The sequence below is a fragment of the Paramacrobiotus metropolitanus genome, unplaced genomic scaffold (genome assembly GCF_019649055.1).
Source record: "Paramacrobiotus metropolitanus isolate TYO unplaced genomic scaffold, Prichtersi_v1.0 Parri_scaffold0000039, whole genome shotgun sequence".
Lineage (NCBI taxonomy): Eukaryota > Metazoa > Tardigrada > Eutardigrada > Parachela > Macrobiotidae > Paramacrobiotus > Paramacrobiotus metropolitanus.
This window is the reverse complement of record NW_026570259.1, coordinates 855,393-874,442: the sequence shown is the minus strand read 5'-3', so window position 1 is coordinate 874,442 and position 19,050 is coordinate 855,393. Positions and strand designations below refer to the sequence as shown.

General features: G+C 43.6%; 4 protein-coding genes and 1 long non-coding RNA gene across 15 annotated transcripts; 4 read left to right on the top strand and 1 right to left on the bottom strand.

Moving 5' to 3' along the window:
- The first annotated feature begins 154 nt into the window (after positions 1 to 154).
- Positions 155 to 3,636, top strand: LOC129590288 (adenylate kinase 7-like). Its single transcript, XM_055485438.1, is given in 5 exon segments — positions 155 to 943; positions 945 to 1,465; positions 1,468 to 2,109; positions 2,206 to 2,249; positions 2,449 to 3,636. Coding segments are annotated over 5 exon segments (2,580 nt in total). The 5' UTR covers positions 155 to 440; the 3' UTR covers positions 3,319 to 3,636.
- Positions 3,307 to 9,864, bottom strand: LOC129590290 (uncharacterized). Of its 5 annotated transcripts, none has more exons than XM_055485441.1 (18): positions 9,284 to 9,861; positions 9,106 to 9,168; positions 8,858 to 8,990; positions 8,757 to 8,802; positions 8,498 to 8,621; positions 7,665 to 8,414; positions 7,416 to 7,589; positions 6,885 to 7,049; positions 6,400 to 6,735; positions 6,156 to 6,265; positions 5,982 to 6,062; positions 5,818 to 5,914; positions 5,547 to 5,737; positions 5,355 to 5,474; positions 4,302 to 5,290; positions 4,008 to 4,226; positions 3,735 to 3,940; positions 3,307 to 3,680 (listed from the first exon to the last, which is right to left on the bottom strand). In XM_055485441.1, exons 10-15 carry the CDS (start codon positions 6,180 to 6,182, stop codon positions 4,673 to 4,675), a joined length of 1,134 nt encoding a protein of 377 aa, XP_055341416.1. In that variant the 5' UTR covers positions 6,183 to 6,265; positions 6,400 to 6,735; positions 6,885 to 7,049; positions 7,416 to 7,589; positions 7,665 to 8,414; positions 8,498 to 8,621; positions 8,757 to 8,802; positions 8,858 to 8,990; positions 9,106 to 9,168; positions 9,284 to 9,861; the 3' UTR covers positions 3,307 to 3,680; positions 3,735 to 3,940; positions 4,008 to 4,226; positions 4,302 to 4,672. The 5 variants fall into 5 exon arrangements, with proteins under 5 accessions (XP_055341416.1, XP_055341417.1, XP_055341418.1 ...); XM_055485442.1 differs by having other exon boundaries at positions 3,307 to 3,661; positions 3,735 to 3,893; XM_055485443.1 differs by having other exon boundaries at positions 3,738 to 3,893.
- On the top strand, positions 8,080 to 10,420 carry LOC129590291 (uncharacterized). Of its 2 annotated transcripts, XR_008690735.1 has the most exons (4): positions 8,080 to 8,294; positions 8,405 to 8,655; positions 9,792 to 10,198; positions 10,278 to 10,420. It is a non-coding gene; the product is annotated as an uncharacterized LOC129590291 (long non-coding RNA). The 2 variants fall into 2 exon arrangements; XR_008690736.1 differs by lacking the exons at positions 8,080 to 8,294; positions 8,405 to 8,655 and adding an exon at positions 8,718 to 8,828.
- Positions 10,421 to 10,670: 250 nt separating this feature from the next.
- LOC129590289 (dynein intermediate chain 2, ciliary-like) lies at positions 10,671 to 13,531 on the top strand. Its single transcript, XM_055485439.1, is given in 8 exon segments — positions 10,671 to 10,887; positions 10,949 to 11,176; positions 11,241 to 11,826; positions 11,886 to 12,142; positions 12,216 to 12,305; positions 12,387 to 12,462; positions 12,530 to 12,942; positions 12,944 to 13,531. Coding segments are annotated over 8 exon segments (2,133 nt in total). The 5' UTR covers positions 10,671 to 10,818; the 3' UTR covers positions 13,358 to 13,531.
- Positions 13,532 to 13,720: 189 nt separating this feature from the next.
- Positions 13,721 to 18,396, top strand: LOC129590083 (uncharacterized). 6 transcript variants are annotated; one of them, XR_008690691.1, is made up of 7 exons: positions 13,721 to 13,961; positions 14,042 to 14,127; positions 14,438 to 14,936; positions 15,466 to 16,239; positions 16,327 to 16,995; positions 17,077 to 17,144; positions 17,272 to 17,411. XR_008690691.1 is itself a non-coding variant. In XM_055485073.1 (4 exons), exons 1-4 carry the CDS (start codon positions 16,956 to 16,958, stop codon positions 18,006 to 18,008), a joined length of 708 nt encoding a protein of 235 aa, XP_055341048.1. In that variant the 5' UTR covers positions 16,593 to 16,955; the 3' UTR covers positions 18,009 to 18,396. The 6 variants fall into 6 exon arrangements, 3 of the variants coding, with proteins under 3 accessions (XP_055341051.1, XP_055341048.1, XP_055341050.1); XR_008690692.1 differs by having other exon boundaries at positions 14,438 to 14,947; positions 15,486 to 16,239; XR_008690693.1 differs by lacking the exons at positions 13,721 to 13,961; positions 14,042 to 14,127; positions 14,438 to 14,936; positions 15,466 to 16,239 and adding exons at positions 17,653 to 17,823; positions 17,991 to 18,261; positions 18,299 to 18,396 and having other exon boundaries at positions 16,593 to 16,995; positions 17,077 to 17,555.
- Positions 18,397 to 19,050: the final 654 nt, after the last annotated feature.

Genomic DNA, 19,050 nt, shown 5'->3' with positions numbered 1-19,050 from the left:
AACACACGTCGTTGGATTTTCTTTATGCAGTTCTGATATTATGAATTAATACGTTCAAACGTTTTACACTCGTTTTTGTTGCTAAGCAAAGAAAACTGTTGTTTAGAAAAGGACCAGACACAAATTATGTAATTACTTACAGTATTTCATTTTATTGTCTTTCTTGTTAACTTAAAACTGCCCACGTGTTTTTAAAATTTTGCATTTACCATTTTTTTTAGCTGTTTCAGTTATATTATATTTATTAACTGAATGAATCTTTTCTAAGAAATAACGTTTTCTATTATGCTTAATATAAATTCATTTCATTGCGTTCGCCCTTTATCAGGCATGACCACGACCACATAATAATGCTTGATGCCTACAAATTTGTCAGTATCAACCGCATAACGTGAACACCACTGCACTGATTAGTTCCGCTTCAGACAGTACCATCGTAGATGGAGGTGAACGAATCGGTTGAGGTTCCCGCTCCAACGGTATTTGTTCATCGGGTCGACACCTTTCTTGGAAAAGTTTTGGCTCAACATCTTGGACAGAGCTTATTTCCTGATTCTGGTGGAACTAAAGCTCCAAGCAGACGCTTTGATACAGCATTTCTTCAGGCTGTAAAATCGAAAGATTTTTACCGGATCATCGGCACATACTGGCCGCGACCAGCACTAGCAGAGAAGTATGACTATCCCGCAATCTTGCCTAAAGTTCCTGTGGTGGATAATTTGTATCCATCGGATAACCCAGATGACGTAAATAATGCCTTAGATGCTGCCGACATTTATGTGCTGCATTTGGTGGACGACGATGGCACCAACCAATTATTTAGTCAAACCGAACAACTTATAGGTCTGATTCAATCCAGATCAAAGGTTAGCAAGCAGAAAAAGACGGTTGTACTGGTCTCAAGCTTAATGACGTGGGCAGCAACCAAGACTAGGCAGGCCAAAAAAGCCCAAAGATGCGGAAGAGGATGAAGAGGAAGAAAAGAAAATCTTCACAGAAGATACGTTTCGAAGACGCAAACCCCACCCAGATTTCAAAAAGCATTACGATCTTGAAAAGCTGTTGATCCAGGCGGCAAAAGAATCGAAGCGGCGCATCACTGCAACTGTAATCGGGGCAGGCTTGATTTATGGCTGTGGTGAAAGCAGTTTGCACTGGATGTTCAAAGAGGCTTGGCATAATTCATCAGCGCTGCAAATACCAAGTGATGGAAAGAACGTTATCCCCATGATTCATGCTAAAGATCTTTGTCAAGTTGTACAAAACGTGTTTGAAAATAAACCGACATCGCGATACATTGTAGCCGTGGATGATGGAAACATGACGCTTCAGCAGATCGCATCGGAAATCAGTAAAGTACTAAGCGGCGGTGGAGTTACGAAATCCCCTGTGGATGATGTTGTGCGTTCGTATTCTCTTGATCAATTGGCGATCGACGTCTTAGTCAGTGATCTACGATTTCAAGGACCACCGTCAAAGAAGGCATGAAAATTGAGTGGACAGCTGAAGAAGGCTTTAAAAGCGCAATAACAGGCGTAATTAAAGAATATCGGGTTTTGAGGAATCTGTTTCCTATAAAGGTCATCATCACTGGTCCGTCGTTCTCGGGCAAAACCACTCTAGCAAAACGTATAGCTGCATTCTACAAACTGCATTACGTGGAAGCATCACAAACTGTCTTGGAGAAAGAACAAGAACTTTCGGATAGAATTACGCGCACCACACCAAAAGAAGATAAACCGGCAACGGAAAATGGTGAGGACGAAGGAAACGAGGGCGAGGCCGAGGAAAAGGCACGGAACAGTATTGCAGATGCTGAACAGTTACTTGCTGATATCAATACCAGTAAAACCCAGAACGCTGGCCAGATTTCTTCTGAACTTTTACTCCGTTTAATGCGTGAAAAATTATTGAGTAAACCGTGTCAAAATCAAGGATATGTATTGGATGGATATCCGACAGTCTACCAAGAAGCAAAACAGTTGTTCGCACAAGCGGAGGATGGCCATGAGCAAGATGACGAGGAGGGTGAAAATAACGAGACCGAGCCAGTGGAGAAGGATGAGGACGACGCCGAAAAAGTACTAACCAATAAAAACATTGCTCCAGGTTAGACTATTAAGTTTCTTCGTTATGTACCACGCTTCCCTCAGATGCAAATCACACACAGTAAACTGAACCCTTGTGTGTTGCTGCTGTTTTTAGATTATGTTTTTTATTTGGATATTTCGGTGGATATGGCAAAAAGAGTAAGTCTTTAACATGAGATCGGCTTTAGCCGGTCAGTTCTTACCAGTACTGTAATACCGTAATACGGTGCTGCGTAATCCACGCCGCGTATTCGTTTTAATGTTATCTTCTAGCTTAATGGGGCTGGCTACAAAATAGAATCTTTGTTTCGATATTTGACGAACCGTAAATGTTTGCTTTACAGACGTTTTCCTTTAGCATAAAATGGCCGAAACCGAAATTGCCGGCAGCCGTGACTCACTGGAAGATATTTTTATGCAGCGATATGTGGACTACAATCGTCAGACCAGCGAAGAAGAAAATGTTCTCAATTTTTTCGATGATATTGGCAATCATGCGCAGTGGCTAAAAATTACCGCTGATGAAGTGCCACAGCTGGACAGTGCGTTTTCTGCAACTTTGAGAAAAGTCGGGAAGCCCCACAACTACGGACTTTCTGACGTTGAGAAGCAGCTCGAAGCCGAGAAGAAAGCGGTCGAACAAAGTCGGAAGGATGCAGATGAACGGAAACGGAAATTACTGGTGGACGAAGAAACCAAACCACAAAGGCAGCAAGAAGAAAAGAAGTGGGCAGAATTGCTGGAGGTACTACAACTAGAAGATTACGGCCGACGGGAACTACTTGCCATGCCGGCTCATACGTATTTACTCAAGTATGTCCTGCCGACGGTTCATGTCGGATTGCTCAAGTGCGCCAGAATCGTACCGGCCGACCCTGTTGATTTCCTTGCTGAATATCTTTTGCAACAAAGCAAACAGACCAAAGTTATCGAACCAAAATCACTAGAGAAAGATGATAATGGTAATGTGGGTTTAACCGCTCAACAGAGTAACCTACCAGAGACGACGGCCAACGAGATTCTTGAAAACGAAAATGTCCAAGGAAACATCCCGCAAACACCCGAAGGAGGTGAACTAGCGACCCCGGAAGTCCGCAACCAGTATTCAGAAAACGCTTTTCAGTTTCCTTCTACCATTTCATATCGGTACTCGGACTATCAAGACGAAGCTTATCATTTTATCACAACTAGTTTTATTTCTGATGTCGAAACTGGTGCTGATGTTTAGCCCAGTGAATCAGCTGTTGTTGCGCTTTGACGGATTTCTGTTCTCATGGCCAAAATATGTCTTTGAACGTTATCTGCGTGGAGTACGCAGAGGGCAGTCAGATTACCCTCTGGAGCAACCTAGCTAAACTGATAGAATAAGCAGCTTTAATCTCGTTCCTTCTCTCACAGTTACTTCGCGGTGGGATCTTTCCCAGATTTATTTGTAAAAAGGGATGCCAATCCCCCACCACCCTTTTCTGTTTTCTGTTCTGGCTTAGAGGTCGAAGCAGGGGCTGCCTGTGATGCCGTGGGGTTTGAATTCCAGTTCCACACGATAATGGCGTGTAGTGCAAAAAAGAAAGCTGACAAAAAACCACAGACCTGAAAAGTTTGCATTATTTGCGTTTCTGCAATAATTTTTGAATAGCTGCTCACCACCGTAATTAGCAGTTCCTGTTCTCCATAAGCTGTAACAGGGTCAACGAGCTGTGGATCCTTGAGGTTTCGTAAATGTTGTTTTACAGACGGCTCGGCTGTTACGGCCGCTGACGATGCCAGTAGCAGAACAGTCCACGAGCATCCACATAGCAACATCTACCCAACCAGAGGACTGCATAGTTCCCACGGAATCAGTTAAGTATCTGTACAGTGTACTGGGCTCGTAAAATACGAGTAAGTAACTTTCGATAAAGGATCAGCAGACCTTACCGCTAGCCTTAATTTTTCCTGGGTAACAAACTGCTGTATCTTGTCTGCTACAAGATTAATTAGGCAGAGCGCCAAAGAAAGTGTAAAAGACATGGCTGTGGCCACTTCGTGAAACACCATTGACGCTGGTAATTTGGCGCTAATCTTGGCTTTATCTTCTCCTGGAAATAAATCTGAGAGTGCCGCTTCGTAGGTCGCCAAAGAGATCAATGCTGTGATCTACAAAACAAACAAACAATCTATAGTTTTTTGGGTTTACCGTTAGTCCTTTCTACAACTACAACAAGATTATACCGTGGCGATGGGTAATATAACGCCCACTCCGACGATGCAAAGAATCTTTTCTTTGGCGACAGCTACCATTTTCGGCCCGATAGATGTAAAGTCATTGAGTACGTGTTACAAGTCACACATGTGATGAGAAACTATCCAGTAAGGCGGGAATACGTGGAAATTTTCGTGGAACACCAGTACGTCGTCTTAAAGAAAAGCACCCAAGCGGGACTGTTTCACGCCATGAAGATGTAACCATACGTAGCAACAGCATGCTAATTTTGATCAATCCACAGCATCCTTCATGCCGAATTTCTATTAAACACAGGGATAGAAGATCTAACTAAGACGGCGAAACTGCAAACCGCAATGACCAGAAAAAAATTGCTTTCTTAATCATAATGCCAGTGTCTGCGATTCTTGCAGTAGTCCATGCCCATAGCTGGAGCATGACCTTCTAAATCCTGGTCTTTGTGGTCAGCGTAGTCGACAATAGCTTGAATGGTTCTTTCATCCACGAAGCTTTCGGGTAGCAAAGGAAACGCATTTCTTTGGATAAGCCACAGATCATTCTCTGTGATTTTGGGAGCTGATTTCTGGAACTGTTCTTTAGCTGCCATTATTTGTCGAAGAAGGTCATTTCTACATATGATTTTGTTGGCCATATCGTCCAATAGCGCAGTTCTCGACAACATTCCAGCTCGCTTCTTCAGCGACATATTTTGTTTTTTAATCACAACTCGTCGTAAATTGGCTTGATGGAGCTCTTCTTTTTTTTGTGCCGTTTTGTTGGTTGCTTCTTGTACTTTATCGTGAAGTTGCAGTCCCAGACTTTGGAGGTATTCGAGTTTCTCGCGCATGTGAGCTAGTTCATTGACTGTGACCTTTTGTTTATCGAACAGCATGTTGCTGTGCCGTTCTTTTTCTTGTAGTTTGGCTTGATAGTTTCGCAAATTTGTGCGATATTCGTCGAATGGTAACGTAGCATCCAGATTTCCAGCCATAATCATCTACCAATCATCTCTAACTCACGAATTGTTGATAGCACGCAGAGGAAGGTTTTTTATGACGTACCTGCCTTTCCAGTTGGCTATGCAGCCGTTCTTTTTTGTACTTGGCTTTAATGCTTGCGAATTTTTCATTCCTCCATGTTTCTAATTTCGCTTTCACATTTCGTAGAACCTCTTGCAGAACCTGTAGTTAATGCATTTTTAAGCAGCTCTTTATAACTTGCATAACTTTTAATTCAGTATTTGTACTGCTGACTGCTTCGTCAAACGGTTCTTTATTTCTGCTGAGAGCTTTTTGCGCTGTGTCGATCTGCAGTCTTTCAAATTTATCCCACGCCTTAACGGCAGATTTCTCCATTTGCTCCGTCTGAGTTTGAGTAACCTGGTACAGCTTTTGCGCTTCCTCTTTGGCAGTTTGCTTAACGACTTTGATTTGAATCAGCTTCTCTAAAGAAGAATGTATGATTAACCACAGATATAATTATGCAGGAAACTGTCAGACATGCTTCAAGTCAGGATTGCCGTACCTAATTGTTCCTGATAGTGCTGTCTTTCTGCCTCCACGCCGTAACTCGTCCGATGCTTCGATGAAGTGCCGCCATCCGCAGATGCGGCCGGAGTTTCCTGATGGTTGCAATAATGAGAATTAGATTGTTTTCCCCATAGAATGCAGGTGATTATTAGTACTAACCCATGCCTGGTAGTACGCAGCCACAAGGGATTGAATTCCTAGATTCCTTTCCGCAGTCTCGGCCCACTCTTTATAAGCAGCCTACATAAGTGAGACCACCGTACCTGTTTGGTGTTTGTGACCTCTTATCCATACCGAAAGGCCATACTACCACAACCGGAGTCCGGGTTTTACCTCGTACTCTGCAATCGCCTTCTCCATATTTATAGCAATCGAAAATTTTTTTTCATGTTTGTATTTCACTCCGACGGGTGAGCAGAAGTTGGATTGTTAAAAAATGGAGTCTGAAGATTGAAACAAACGTATGTGGCAGTGACAGTGGCACTAAAGTAGCGTCTGATATTCAGTGCTGTATAGAGCTTCATCTAGGATGGTTTTTTTAAGCTGCTGTATTGTTTCGTGTTATTGTTACCTATACCCAAGAACATCGACAGCTATTCCAAAACCTTCAGTTTGATAATATATTACTTTCCGAAGCAGGGATCAGTGCTGTGCGCGTGGGCTGTCGGTGCCTTTATTAGCTTTGCCACAGCTACTTTAATATCAGTTCTCGACAGCATTTCTTTTGCAATTCGTGTGCGCAATAAAGCCGACATGGCAGTTATCTTCCAGTAAAATACGCAGGACTGCTTGGGGCTGGCCCTGCAGGCTGCAAAGGGGTTATAATAACGGGTGTTGCTGTCACGGCTTTCATGCTTTTATAGGCCAGGATAGCGTGAATAAAGAACAGCAATGCCGCCAACAGCGCAACCGCCTATGAAAAAAAGCATAGCTAAGGTTTACAAACGGCTACTACCAAACTTTTATGCTGAATGGCCATGCTGGCATTAACTTTGCACAGATTAGTTAACACACGGTGTTTTCTCCATGCTGCACTTATAGAAAACCGTTAAATGACTTTACCGTGGATGCAGGCCACACATCCGGAAAAAATGGCACTTGCAGTCGTTGTTGCGGAACTCTTGACTGCGGTACAGCGGTGACGCTATTAACGTAGATGAAAAATTTGATCAACATTGCGGCTGAGATGATAAGCAAAATTCCCCAAAGGAATCCATTTATTGCCAGCTACAGAAGACCCAACCAATTAACTTTATTCCGTTGTAGTTTGTCTTGTTTCAGAGATATGGAAGATGAAAGCGTTACGCTTGTTTAAGCTGCTTATTTATGTTTTATGTCATAGTCGTTAGAAATTCGTTGAAACGCTAGGGAGCAAACAAACGGGAAATCACAACTAACCAACCAATTAACTTTATTCCGTTGTAGTTTGTCTTGTTTCAGAGATATGGAAGATGAAAGCGTTACGCTTATTTAAGCTGCTTATTTATGTTTTATGTCATAGTCGTTAGAAATTCGTTGAAACGCTAACGCTAGGGAGCAAACAAACGGGAAATCACAACTCGTAATGTACTGCAGTCATTTCAGATTACTTACGAAGAGGTACGACCTGCCTCCAGGAGCGCAATTATTCCACAACCCAAAGGCAGAACAGAGAAGAAGTATTAAGCTGATCAACCAACTGGCACAAGTCGCGAAATGATAAAAGACATATGTTGTGTATGCTGCAACTCCGATTTGAAATAGTACAAAGGATATGAGAGCCAATATCTGCAATTTGCGGTACGTACTCGTCAGTAACTATAGATTTTCTGGCATTTAAAGGAATGCTATGACCTGGCTTACCGTAGCAGCAATTAAAGTGATCCCGGTTGGAGATCTAACAAAAGCGGAGTCGAATCCTGCCATCGGAACAGTTAGGTAACGACAACGTTAACCATCTGGGTAATGCAAAAGCCTTATTCAAAAAGAGCTGGGAATACGCGTAGTTCTGTAGTAAGACTGTTTTTCGGAATCAGATCGTAAACGAGCTACGATTTTACGGTATGTTACTGTAGGTCAGTAACAAGTTGTGTGGTAAAAATAACTTTGATTTACTTCATGTAGAGCTAGAACAGAGTAAACTCCAACATAAATTTCAGTCTGAAAAGAATGCCAAGGTGAAGTTGTACAGCTCTTACGGTCAGACGACCTTAAGCTTGCATAAAAGACACTGCGTAGTGTAAATTTCCACGGTTTTGGCTGTGAATTAAGTAAGTAATGTCTTCCTACAACAATCTGATGCGCCTAATGTACAGTACTCGTACTATTTAACTGATATCAGCAATTACGTATCTGATGACAGCATCAAGCGCGATAATAAGTAACATAATCCATACTCTAGTATTACTAAACCTTAAGGTTTAGTAATATCATGCGTAGTTATATCACAAATGGGAAACACCTTGTTTAATTCAGTCCGTTTCGACGGCTACGGTAAAACTCTTCTGCTTGTCGAGCTTTTGGGCGTAGTGAATGGTGTTTAGCATGATCTTGGCGATTCCTGGGGTATATTTTGGCGTGTTTGACCTTTTCATCCATTGCAGCTCGGCGCATCTGAAAAAGGTTTATTCGTTGGATACTGTTTACACGAAAACAGCGTACGGCACGAATGCCACAGAATAGAAGCCAAGACCGACATTGTACGAGCGCATCCACTCCCGAACATCATAATGAGATTCCGCTGTCGAGAACAGCTCAAAAAGAGTGTAATTTGCTCTGTCTAAGTTGACCTTCGCCCATCGTTGTAAAACTTCGAAGCGGCTGGAAAACGATCAGATTACAATGTAATTTTGCGGTATGTTTGACTGGTTACAATATCATAATAATATTAAGTGCTGCTGTGCCCGTATAAGTTGTTCGCGAGTTCCATATAATATGACATCCGCGTAAGCCTACCTAAGGTATTTACCCATACTGTATGGCGGTCCACAGTCCACCGTACCTACACGAAAAGCCCTTATCCAAAGGGTAAGCAGTTCTGTTCACGAAAAACTTACCTTTTTTGTGTACCGCATGTATTCGCCGAATACGATCGTAATGGGTCTTCAGGTACTGTTCGTGGTTTCTCATTGGGTCCTGCACCAGCGTATATGTACGATACCGCGCCGCCTCGTTAACTGATGCCGCTCCCTGAAAATGAGCATAATATCGAAATTTGTTTTTTGTTTTACACTTTTTTAAAATGGACGTATTACGTATAATAGGTTTAGGGGTGTGCGTACACCGTACAATGTTTTATACATACCTGGATTGTTTCCGGCATGACCTTTTCAATTTCCTTTACACTGCTCCTTTTTGCGGTAGTTGACTAAACGTAAATAAGAAAAATAAAATACAGATTAAATAAAATACAGGTTAGCTTCCACAATTAAATAAAAAAAGTCGACTTTTCTCCGTAAAGGGAATGACAGAAATTTACGCACTCGGCGTTTGGACGAACTCCTTCGGCTTGCCGGAACGGAGGACTTTTGGACGGCCATTTCTCCGGTGTCCGTAGGGATGCTGGGATCCGCATTCTTCGTGATCTGCTGGGTCAGGCTTTCCTTAGCCTTTTTTTCCTGATTTGTTCGTTTCATTTTTATTGGTTGGGTTGCTTGCAGCGTTTGATAATCTCTTCTCATCGCTGGGATGGGTTGACCAGGTCACTTTCCGCATTGATGTGTTTTTCAAAGCTCCACACTGGTGATTCGGCTGATTCCGTATTTGTTTATTACTTGAATTACACAGTTAAGAGAGAAACTTTTGGAGTTTTCAGTAAAACAAACTATACCTAAGTTAGATTACCAGAGCCAACGAGAGCTCGTCTTACATGCCGACCAGGGAAAGCTGCTAGTACTAGGTAGCACTTATTATTAATTCACCGCTACTTTGCCATGTGACACACGCCCAACGGGGATGATAACCATTATTAACCATAGCCGCTTTTTACAGTTTCGCTCGTGTTGTACTCTTAAGGAGGAAGTCACAATACAGCAACAAGCGCAGAGATATTACTAGTACTGCTGCGGTACAATCGCCCTGCTGTCATCGTCAGTGTGTTGTTAAGGAGCTGTACAGTACGTACCATACACATGCCTAATCCGCAAGCACAGCAGACTGGACAATCATGATGTGTCAAATCTTCGCAGCCAAATGTTAATGGAATAGCACGATACGAAACCAATCCCCAAGAATGATCACCCACTTGTTTTGCGATTGTGAGGTTTTGCGATTGTGAGGTTGCGATTGGGAGAAATGATATCTATGGGCAATTCCCTCTCTGGAATAGCCTTCTGCTCTTAATGCTGTACGCAGTCGTGCAGTTCTGTTAAAAGATGGCGGAGCAAATAAGACGACATGTAGGTCCCGTTCTGCTATAGAACCAGCTCGACTTTAGAAAATTTGCAACATTTTGAAATAAAAGATTGGAATTTGTAGTCTTTGGCAGCTAAGAGTCGTGATTCCAGGCCGTCTGCACGCCGTATCAGTCAAACCCGGGTTACCTCCGTTCAGTGCTGAGCGTGAGGCAGTGGAATTCTTTTATCGGCGAGAACGCACTGCTCCCTCACTGCCTAAGCGAATCCTCGAACAAATATTTGGTTCTGAGTTTGTCGAACGTCTGACTGTTCGTGCACCAGCCGCGAAAAAGCGGACGTGCACTGCCAACCAGTTCGAGGACCTTACAAAATGCATTCGCGTATACGCTCGCCAGATCCTCAGCGCCGAGATCTACTACACCCGAGCCTTGCAACGACTTCCTGCGAAAGCCTTTACCGCTCAGCCAACTCCCCCACAGAAGCCCCGCCTATCAATATTTGGCACTGGCCAGCGTCGCCTGTCGCTTCCCCAGAAGGCACCCAGCACCAGAAATCTCGATCAGAAAAGAATTCGCTCGGTAGGGTTCGGGCAAGTTCCACGGGGGAAGAAAGTCGCTCCTGTAGATCAGCTGGTGGTTGAGAACCAGCAGATTTTAAGAGACATGGTGAATGTTGCTGTTGAGGATCACAATCCGAACTCGCCAGTCAATGTACTCAAGTTTACTGCCAAGGTAGGTGACATTTTTAATGTAATGTCAGTCACTGAAGTAAAAACTCTCGCTCTTTATTTAGGCAGGTGTCGTAGTGGAATTGTACGATATCAGCCAATCGGAAATAGTATTCTATCAAAAAGGATCGAAAATTCACAAGACGTCAACAAAAGGTGCACATTTAATAGAGGAAAGAGCGCAACGATATCCGCCAGGAGTCGATGGACTGCCCACGTCGGGACCGAAGCGTCGGTACAATTTCATTGAATCCATTTTCCGTCCCCAGCAAATCTGGCCGCGCCACAATTATGTAAGGGATAATGTTTTGTCGTTATGAACAGTGTAGTCGTCATTAAGTAATAGCAGTATTGCAGGAAATCGCCAGCCAAACGGAATCAATGCCGATTGGCAGTTTTCGTGTTAAAGTACGCACGTATGCTATCAACGATCTCTACGCAGCTGACCTGAAGCGTAAGAAAACCGGTGATACGGAACACGGAAAGGGCGATCCCACACAGCAGTCCAGTATCGCAATGGTTACTTTGTCCGATGCGGAAAGATTGGAAAAGGCCAAGAGCGATTACCAGGCCGCGTATAAATTAGTTCTTGTTCCGATGCATCACGATATTGAGGATACGAAACGAAAGGTGGCCGACGGAGCAGAATGGCCGGTACACATTGCGCCAACGAAGCTGATTGGGTTGCAAAAGCAGCGAAGTATACAGCACATCTTCCGTGGGTTGAAACTGGTGGAGAAGATTATTCTTCAAGCTTTCCATCGGCCTATTTCTGTTGATTACCGTTATTTTGAGGACTTACTGGATAACGGTCGGAAGACAGGATCACTGATGCCGTTGTGGAACATCCACCATCCCCGACTGAAGGATGTTAAGCTGGAATTCGCTGTATGGCATCCACGTTACCCGGACATGTTTGTGTGCAGCGGCGGAAGAGACGAGGGTAAACATTTCAACCGGTTTAAGAGCTGAATATTCTAAAGACAGGAGTCCTCCTTGCAGTGTGGGATCCATTGGTTGGGCCTGGGCAGACTGTGGGTTTTGTTTGTTGGTTCTCACTTCGCAATCCCATTTATCCCGAATACCTTCAGTACGTGGCAAAGCCGGTGATGACCTTCGATATTCATCCGAAAGGATATATAATGGCGGCCGGTACAAACGACGGGAACATCATGTACTTCAACATGGGCATACGCAGCGACGGTCCCGTAGCGGAGACAAATTCCTTTGACGAAATTCATACTCGGACAATTGTCGCTGTACGGGATCGCAGTGTTTTATCCGAGAAATTAATCCGACCTTTTGTATTAAGAGTAATTTTGTGCGATTTAGGTTAAATTTCTATCGGAAAATATCGAAGGCGATATGCGGTTTTTTACCGTTGGTTTGGAAGGAAACTATAGAGAGTGGACTATTGAGAAGGTACCGTAATTCTGTCTCCCAATATTTTTAAAAAAGTGCTATTTTGATGGCACTACAGTATACTTATTCTGAATCTTTTAGCACACGATTCTGCCACTGCGATTGATTCTGTCCTCCAACATGCCAGGCTTTTTCCATAATCCAAACTGGTATCTAGGTAAATATTAAATTCTCTACCTCCTCTGTGTGCCACAGTTATAGCATAACTGACATGCGTTCTGTAGATCAGCCCCATACTGTCGCTTTCAGTCCTCTTCAGAAACATTTGTTTTTGGTTGGGACATTATTCGGGTTTGTACATCTTTGCCATTATGACGTCTTTCAACACATACAACATTCGTGGCGGGCACATGAACTCCCTGTTGCTGCTGTCCGATGGAACCCTTTCCATAAAGACATTTTCATGACCTGCGGTTACGATTACAAGATCCAGATCTACGATTTGGCAAACATTAAAGAAGGCCCAATCTTGAAATGGAATTTCGACGTCGGTGTACGAGATGTTCAGTGGGCGCCCTACAATTCAATGATATTTGCCACACTCTTGACCGATGGGCAGTTTCTGATGTATGATCTGGCTTATTCCAAGTACACACCTATTTGTTCTCAGGCGGTAGCTGTAACGTCAAAAAGCCGACCTGGAGCGGATACGCTTTAACAACTGGGGTCCGTATGTACTGATCAGCGATCAGTCTGGATCGGTGCAGATATTCAAGCTGAGCCCCAACCTAAGAAAAATCGAAACCCAAGAGGAAGCCGTTGGAACGGTCCAACCAAAATCCAGAGGTGCTCCCGTTGTCAAAAAGAAAACAACGGTCAGGAGTACGAAATATCCGGGCATCGATGTGAAAGCGCAAGTGGCCAAGGCAGAACGGTTGCTAGCGATCTTCAGAGACAAAGTGCCTCCGTCCCTGAAGCTGGATGCACCAATGAAGAAATACATTACTGTGGGCGGGGAATCGCTGAGCAGTGTGCTCCCAGATGGAAAAGAGCTCAGATTGTCGGGATGGGAAAAGAGCAAAGATAAGGGAAAAGATAAGCGGTCATTTTAGCCTAATCGGTGCGCTTTTACTGACTGTTCAGTCTATGGTTCACTGTAATCACCATGTTTACTAGTAGTGTCGGCTAGAAGGTGAATGTACAATGCGGTGCTTGTGATAGTGGTTATTCTGTCTGGTGATTCGGATGACCCATCACGACTTGCTTGTATAAATTACGACATAAGATCTCGTACATTTAAGTGCTTTCTGGATGCACCATCATCACAAAAAGACGCAAACGGCAAACAACATACAAAGCAGAATATTCATCTGATACCACTTGTAGCGCTAACGGCTTTGTATTCATTCGGGTTACTTGGCAACCATTGCGTGCTTTTGCTATGCTAACCTAGAGCCTGCAAGGCAGCTCTTTGATACAAGGTAGAGAACCCGATGGTACAGTACTCCACAATATGTATCAAAGCCCAAACAATATCAGCACAGCGAAATTAAGTACTTATTTACCTATTGGTATAATTAAAGCCGCTGAAAGTTTTTCGCTTTGTTGGATTTTCATCTCAATGCAGTTAAACGAAAAATTTTGATACCAATGCATGCCGCCATAAAGCAGACGCTTTTTATGAATGCTCATATGTTTCTGTTATGGATGATCGCCGTAAGTGGCTTATCGGCGACCTCAAAATGTTATAGCGAATAATCACTATGTTGTTATCTTATTATGAGTTTTCCCTTCAGATGATAATCTAGGGAGAGGAAAACCTAGCTGCTCTCGGAATATTGCAACTACCGCGACTAAGTGTACAAAGGCAACATCTTCCAGGGTAAGCAATGCAACGCTTAAACCCTTCTGTTTTTTTTTGGTTTTTTTTGTTTCATGCAAAGGATTCGATTTCACAAAAGTTTTCGAAAAAACAAAAAAAAACGCCTCTAAACCAAGGAAACTAAGAGAAGCTTGCTTAAAATTTGAAAGAATAAGGATGTTCGACATAATTGTTTGGGTTTCCTGCTCTTTACTGTATACAGTAATCCGATTGTTAACGACGAAAATGAGTTTTCTATCGACTTATTTTCGGAAGTGTCACTGTCCCATCAAACTGCAGTAGAATATACTTAATTCCTTTATTGTCATAGGATAAACGGAGTAGTACGAATCGACATCACCGCTCACGGCATTCATCCTGCGATAACCTTCCAGATCAGCTCGCTCAATTACCTTGCCAGAGTTCTTCGTCCACGTCCTGCCCTGGTCGTCATCACCAGTCCAAGCGAAGAGCTAGATCGCGTGATCGGGATCACAGTACCGACCGTAATGGTTCTCCTGATTCATCCCATGGCAGCCGCACTCGGAACCGCTATCGCCAGCAGCAATGCGAGACACCGAAGGATACTTGCAAAACCACTTGCTCAAAGAGTAAAATCGATTTGCCACGCCGATCTCCGGGCGGTAGACGATCGCATTGTTCTTCGGTGGAACGAAGTAGAAGAAACTCTTTGCGGAATGTCTGCCGAAGCACTAGCGGAGGAAGTATTGCCTCCGCCGCGAAGAAACATTCAAAATCACGAGGTCGTAGCACCAGCGAGTCGACTTGTCATTGCGAGAGCTGTGATTCCCATAGTCCATCCGCAAAAGGCACGAAAACTGTAAGCATAGTTGGGCAACTGGGGTTGCACTAGCCAATAATTCCGAACTTATACATATAATGCTCATGCGGCATGTTTCATAAAGTAAACAGTAATACGTCGTTCAATGGTATTTAATTATCCTGTAAGATGTCTTCCTGCAAAGATATTAATTATTGCGAACGCATGTACATAGAATTAGAATCATCAATAGAAGTACTGACAACAGAGTATACGCTCGCTTTTCAAAATCGGCTACCAGAAGGTGATTTTGAATCAAAATTAACATTTGATACCCTTAACTGTAACCTCTGCTAAAGATTAGGGTACTGCTTAAGGCTAAAGAAATTGATGCGCTGCTTTGACGCACATTGTTCAGACAAGCGCTTCCCTATTCGAACCGTTGATATATTTCAAATTTTTGAACGGCAGTAACTTAGATAAAATAGTCGAAATTTTCGAATTTCCATTATTTTAGTCTTATATTGAACGAGTAACTCTTGTCTGCAATCAGTGACAAATTGTCTTTTTTAATATAGTGCTTTTATCGCCTCGACAGAAACGGCGAAAACGACATTCCCGAGACCGACTCCGTAACTCCAAGCGGAAGAGCGTCTGTCTTGATGAAGAGCCCCGCGGTAGTAGATGCAGTTCTCCGGAGGGCGACGAAGACTTATGTCAGTGCGTTAAGGCGAAAACCCCTTCGGAGCCAAAGCCTGCTAATGTCTGCGGCTGGGATAGGCAGGCAAGCATGGGTGATGCTAGTCATCCCGTGATCGTGGTACAGCAAACGCCCGCCGGTTCCCTTCTGCTCAAAAGCGCATCTCGGGTTTATGGCGGCGATCCACCATCAGACTGCCGTGAAGTTCCAGTTAATGCGAAGGATCTAGCCACCGGCGTGGAAATCGTTTTTAATTCCGCCAAACAGCCAGCTGTCACGTGCTACGATCAGGGGACCGACACATGTGATGACCAGGATGAGACGGACATCGCGGGTGAGAAGACGTCGAATGAGTGTATTGATCTTCTGGATGGTACCGAAGTCAACTTTTCCCATTCCCTGCCATGCGTCCAACCAAGCGGTCCCTCCCGAGACACCGCTACATCTTGTGATCTCCCAGCGCTTTCTGCCTCTGTCAGTAGGCTACGACAGGAACAAGCCACTTCCACCAGTGATCGAAGGAGCTGCAGCCGGCGATCACGTTCTTGCTCAAGGTCGCGGAGCCGAAGCAGGAAACGCAGTCGGCACAGACCACCGGAACCCTGTGATGAGGACGGCCACGCAGCTACCAACATAGCATCAACATCACAATGTAAATGCACAGTCTTGATACTGAGGCCATTTTGCTTGCTCGTTCGTAACGTACACCCTTCACAGTTCGGCTTTTTTGATAAAACAGGTGAACTACCAACATGCTCCACCAACTGCCGATCACCATGGAGTCCTTCCTTGTCCTGTCCGTGCCGCTGCCATGATCCCAACCGGGACGTGCCATGGAGTTCATGGCCTATATTTGGGCCAAGAATCGCTGCATGGGTTCAAGATCATCGACGGGGTATTGTAGAGCGCATGAAGGCCGAATACAGAAGGAACCACCCATGCGATTAGTACTCCGGGTTGTTGCTGTCCAAACCCTTATTTTGAGCCGATATGAGGATCCACGGTATTAAGTGCACACATGCCCCGTGTCACCGGTTTTCTTGTTGTTGCCGTTAGTTTGTTCATATTTCTGGCCTCCTGAGGTTCTTTTGTTAGTGTTTAAAGCTTGTTTTATGGTTAATTGTTTTTAATCATTGTTGGTTCGTGTACAAGTAAGATATATATCCCTTGTTCATCCTTAGCAACTTTATTTATACCAGTATTATTGTGTTTACGTTATACGGTCACAACAAAAAAGTTGATCTTACAGTTATATATGTAGAAAGTAGCCGCAAATATTTTATAACAACATGCCAAAAAACTGTAGTATTTAATTCTGGTATACCGGGTCGAACATCCCCGGTTTAAAAATAACTTATTTAGTCTGCGATGGAAAACACGGAGTCCGCAAGCGCGAATCCCTCTACCGGTACTAAAACGTAGTCTTTTAATTAGGCTCATCTTGCCTACTTTTTAGTCCACAAATCGGGAATATTTTGCGTATCATTAGAAGCCGTCTTGAATCTTCAGAAAGATAGCTCCTTGACGGCACCGAGTTTAATGACTGATTTCGAAATGGTAGGTGGTCAGGGTAAACATGGCAAAGATACGCTGGCCGGTGATTCTTATACGAATTCCCCGCAAAAGTTACGCGAAGCTGCGCTACACCGAACCAATTCTCATCCGTTTTTTGTCAATGGCGCAGAGGGCAAGAGTGAATTTGACCGTTTTGCTACACGCAATCGTCTCCTTAATTGGATAGCCAATGGTCTCTTTGCCATTGTCTCGGCTTTGTGTCACTACGGATGGCAGATTCTACATGTCCTGTTGAACCCTCTTGTGGCGTTTATTACGACAATCTTTCCTGTTCTGGAAGAGACAGAAGCTCCCGACGGTAGCCGAACGAAGAGATTGCGGGCGATACGCGGTGATGATGACGAAGAACTAATAACTCTGATGGAAACTCAAACTCAAACGCTTCTAGAAATTGTGAGTAGCTAAGGTCATAATCGCTTTCTTCGACGCTCACGTGCTGATTCTGAATAGGAGCGGCGTATGTCTGGAAACTTCAACATGTGTTTTGCAGAACAAATTTCTCAGGGAAGAGCTCCTGTTAATCAAAGAAGAAAGGGATGCAGCTGAACAAATTATCGCTAAAGTAGAGCATCACTGCCGCGAAGCCATGACTAAACATGAAAAGGTTATAGCGCAGGATTTACTGAATATGCTTTATGGTGGAGCCATCCATATTCATCAGGTATGAAAAGGCGCGCTCAATCAGCACTCCGTGCGGTAAAACCATGACGTCATAATCATTGTCGATGTAGTTATACCAGCCGATATTATGTACTAGAACTTACCATCGTTTGTTTTTTTTGGCAACAGCTTATAAATTAAAATTAAAGGTTGGTCTTCATTTTGCAGTCTCCACAGCCAAATTGACGGGAACTGGAAGTTAAACGGGAATCAACTAACTTTGGCTCCCCATCAACGCACAGACTGCAGATATGGTGCGGATTTCCTGTTTTGCATGATCTGCTGCAACAATACTGCTTCGTGTCCGCGAGTTTGTCACGCGTCGTTTAGTTATGTCATACTGCCGAAACTTGACCTTTGACAGCTCTCTCATTTCGTATTTAAAAATTGTTTTATTGGTGCATCGCTGTTTCAATGTTAATATACAGGTGAATTGCTAGTATATGTCAATATACTGTTTTAATGTCAATATACAGGTGAATTGCTTTGCACAAATGCTTTTTCCGTTTGTCTGGTGTTTTTATTCGAGAAATTTAAAAAGTACTTACTGTCATCTGTGAAAAAACGGAATTTGGTGGTGCCTGTTTATTATTACAGCATGCCATACTATTTAAATTTTGACAGGAACCCACTTGGTTTTGAGAAGGCATTGTGTTTACGTTAACAATTAGTCGACCCAACAGTTTCTTTGCGTTTTGGAGCGGTACTAACAGATGATTTTCATACTGTAATAATAAGAATGGCTTATTTGCCGGTGTCTTGTCAACCGGTAATTTGCAAATGATCACTTTGTACGACATAGCGGTAGCTTCCTGCTGTAAGCATTAAGAAAACCCAGATAAATAAGTACAAATGCAACAAAATTAATCACAGAATATACCCGAGCTTCACTAATAGTAATTTGCACGACCTCGGTTCGGTGCACGCTAATTCAAATGAAAAGTGTGTAACAGCATAGCACGCATTAATACTGGACGCACAATTCAGGGTAGATTTGACAGTTGGGCCTATAACCTCGCTTCTGGCGATCCAGGTTCTGCTCGTAGTACTGCTGACGGGCCATGGCTGGCTCTTCCATCTGCTGAGCCATTTGGGCGTATCCGCTGGCTGGATTTGGCATGGGATATCCACCGGGCATGGGGCGGGGCTGATCAAAAATGTAATCGTTGGCGTATCGGATGGCGCTGGCACCCGCAACCAGCATGGCGAACGCACAGATCACGGCAAA

Excerpts from the sequence above, each read along its gene's own strand:
- LOC129590290 (XM_055485444.1), bottom strand. The coding sequence starts at position 6,182 with ATGGAGAAGGCGATTGCAGAGTACGAG. Across the intron at positions 5,915-5,981 it reads CTGCGTACTACCAGGCATGG|GAAACTCCGGCCGCATCTGC; the intron begins GTTAGTACTAAT and ends TGCAACCATCAG. Across the intron at positions 5,738-5,817 it reads GCACTATCAGGAACAATTAG|AGAAGCTGATTCAAATCAAA; the intron begins GTACGGCAATCC and ends ATTCTTCTTTAG.
- LOC129590083 (XM_055485073.1), top strand. The coding sequence starts at position 16,956 with ATGGAAAACACGGAGTCCGCAAGCGCGAATCCCTCTACCG. Across the intron at positions 16,996-17,076 it reads AAGCGCGAATCCCTCTACCG|AAGCCGTCTTGAATCTTCAG; the intron begins GTACTAAAACGT and ends GCGTATCATTAG. Across the intron at positions 17,556-17,652 it reads CTCAAACGCTTCTAGAAATT|AACAAATTTCTCAGGGAAGA; the intron begins GTGAGTAGCTAA and ends TGTGTTTTGCAG.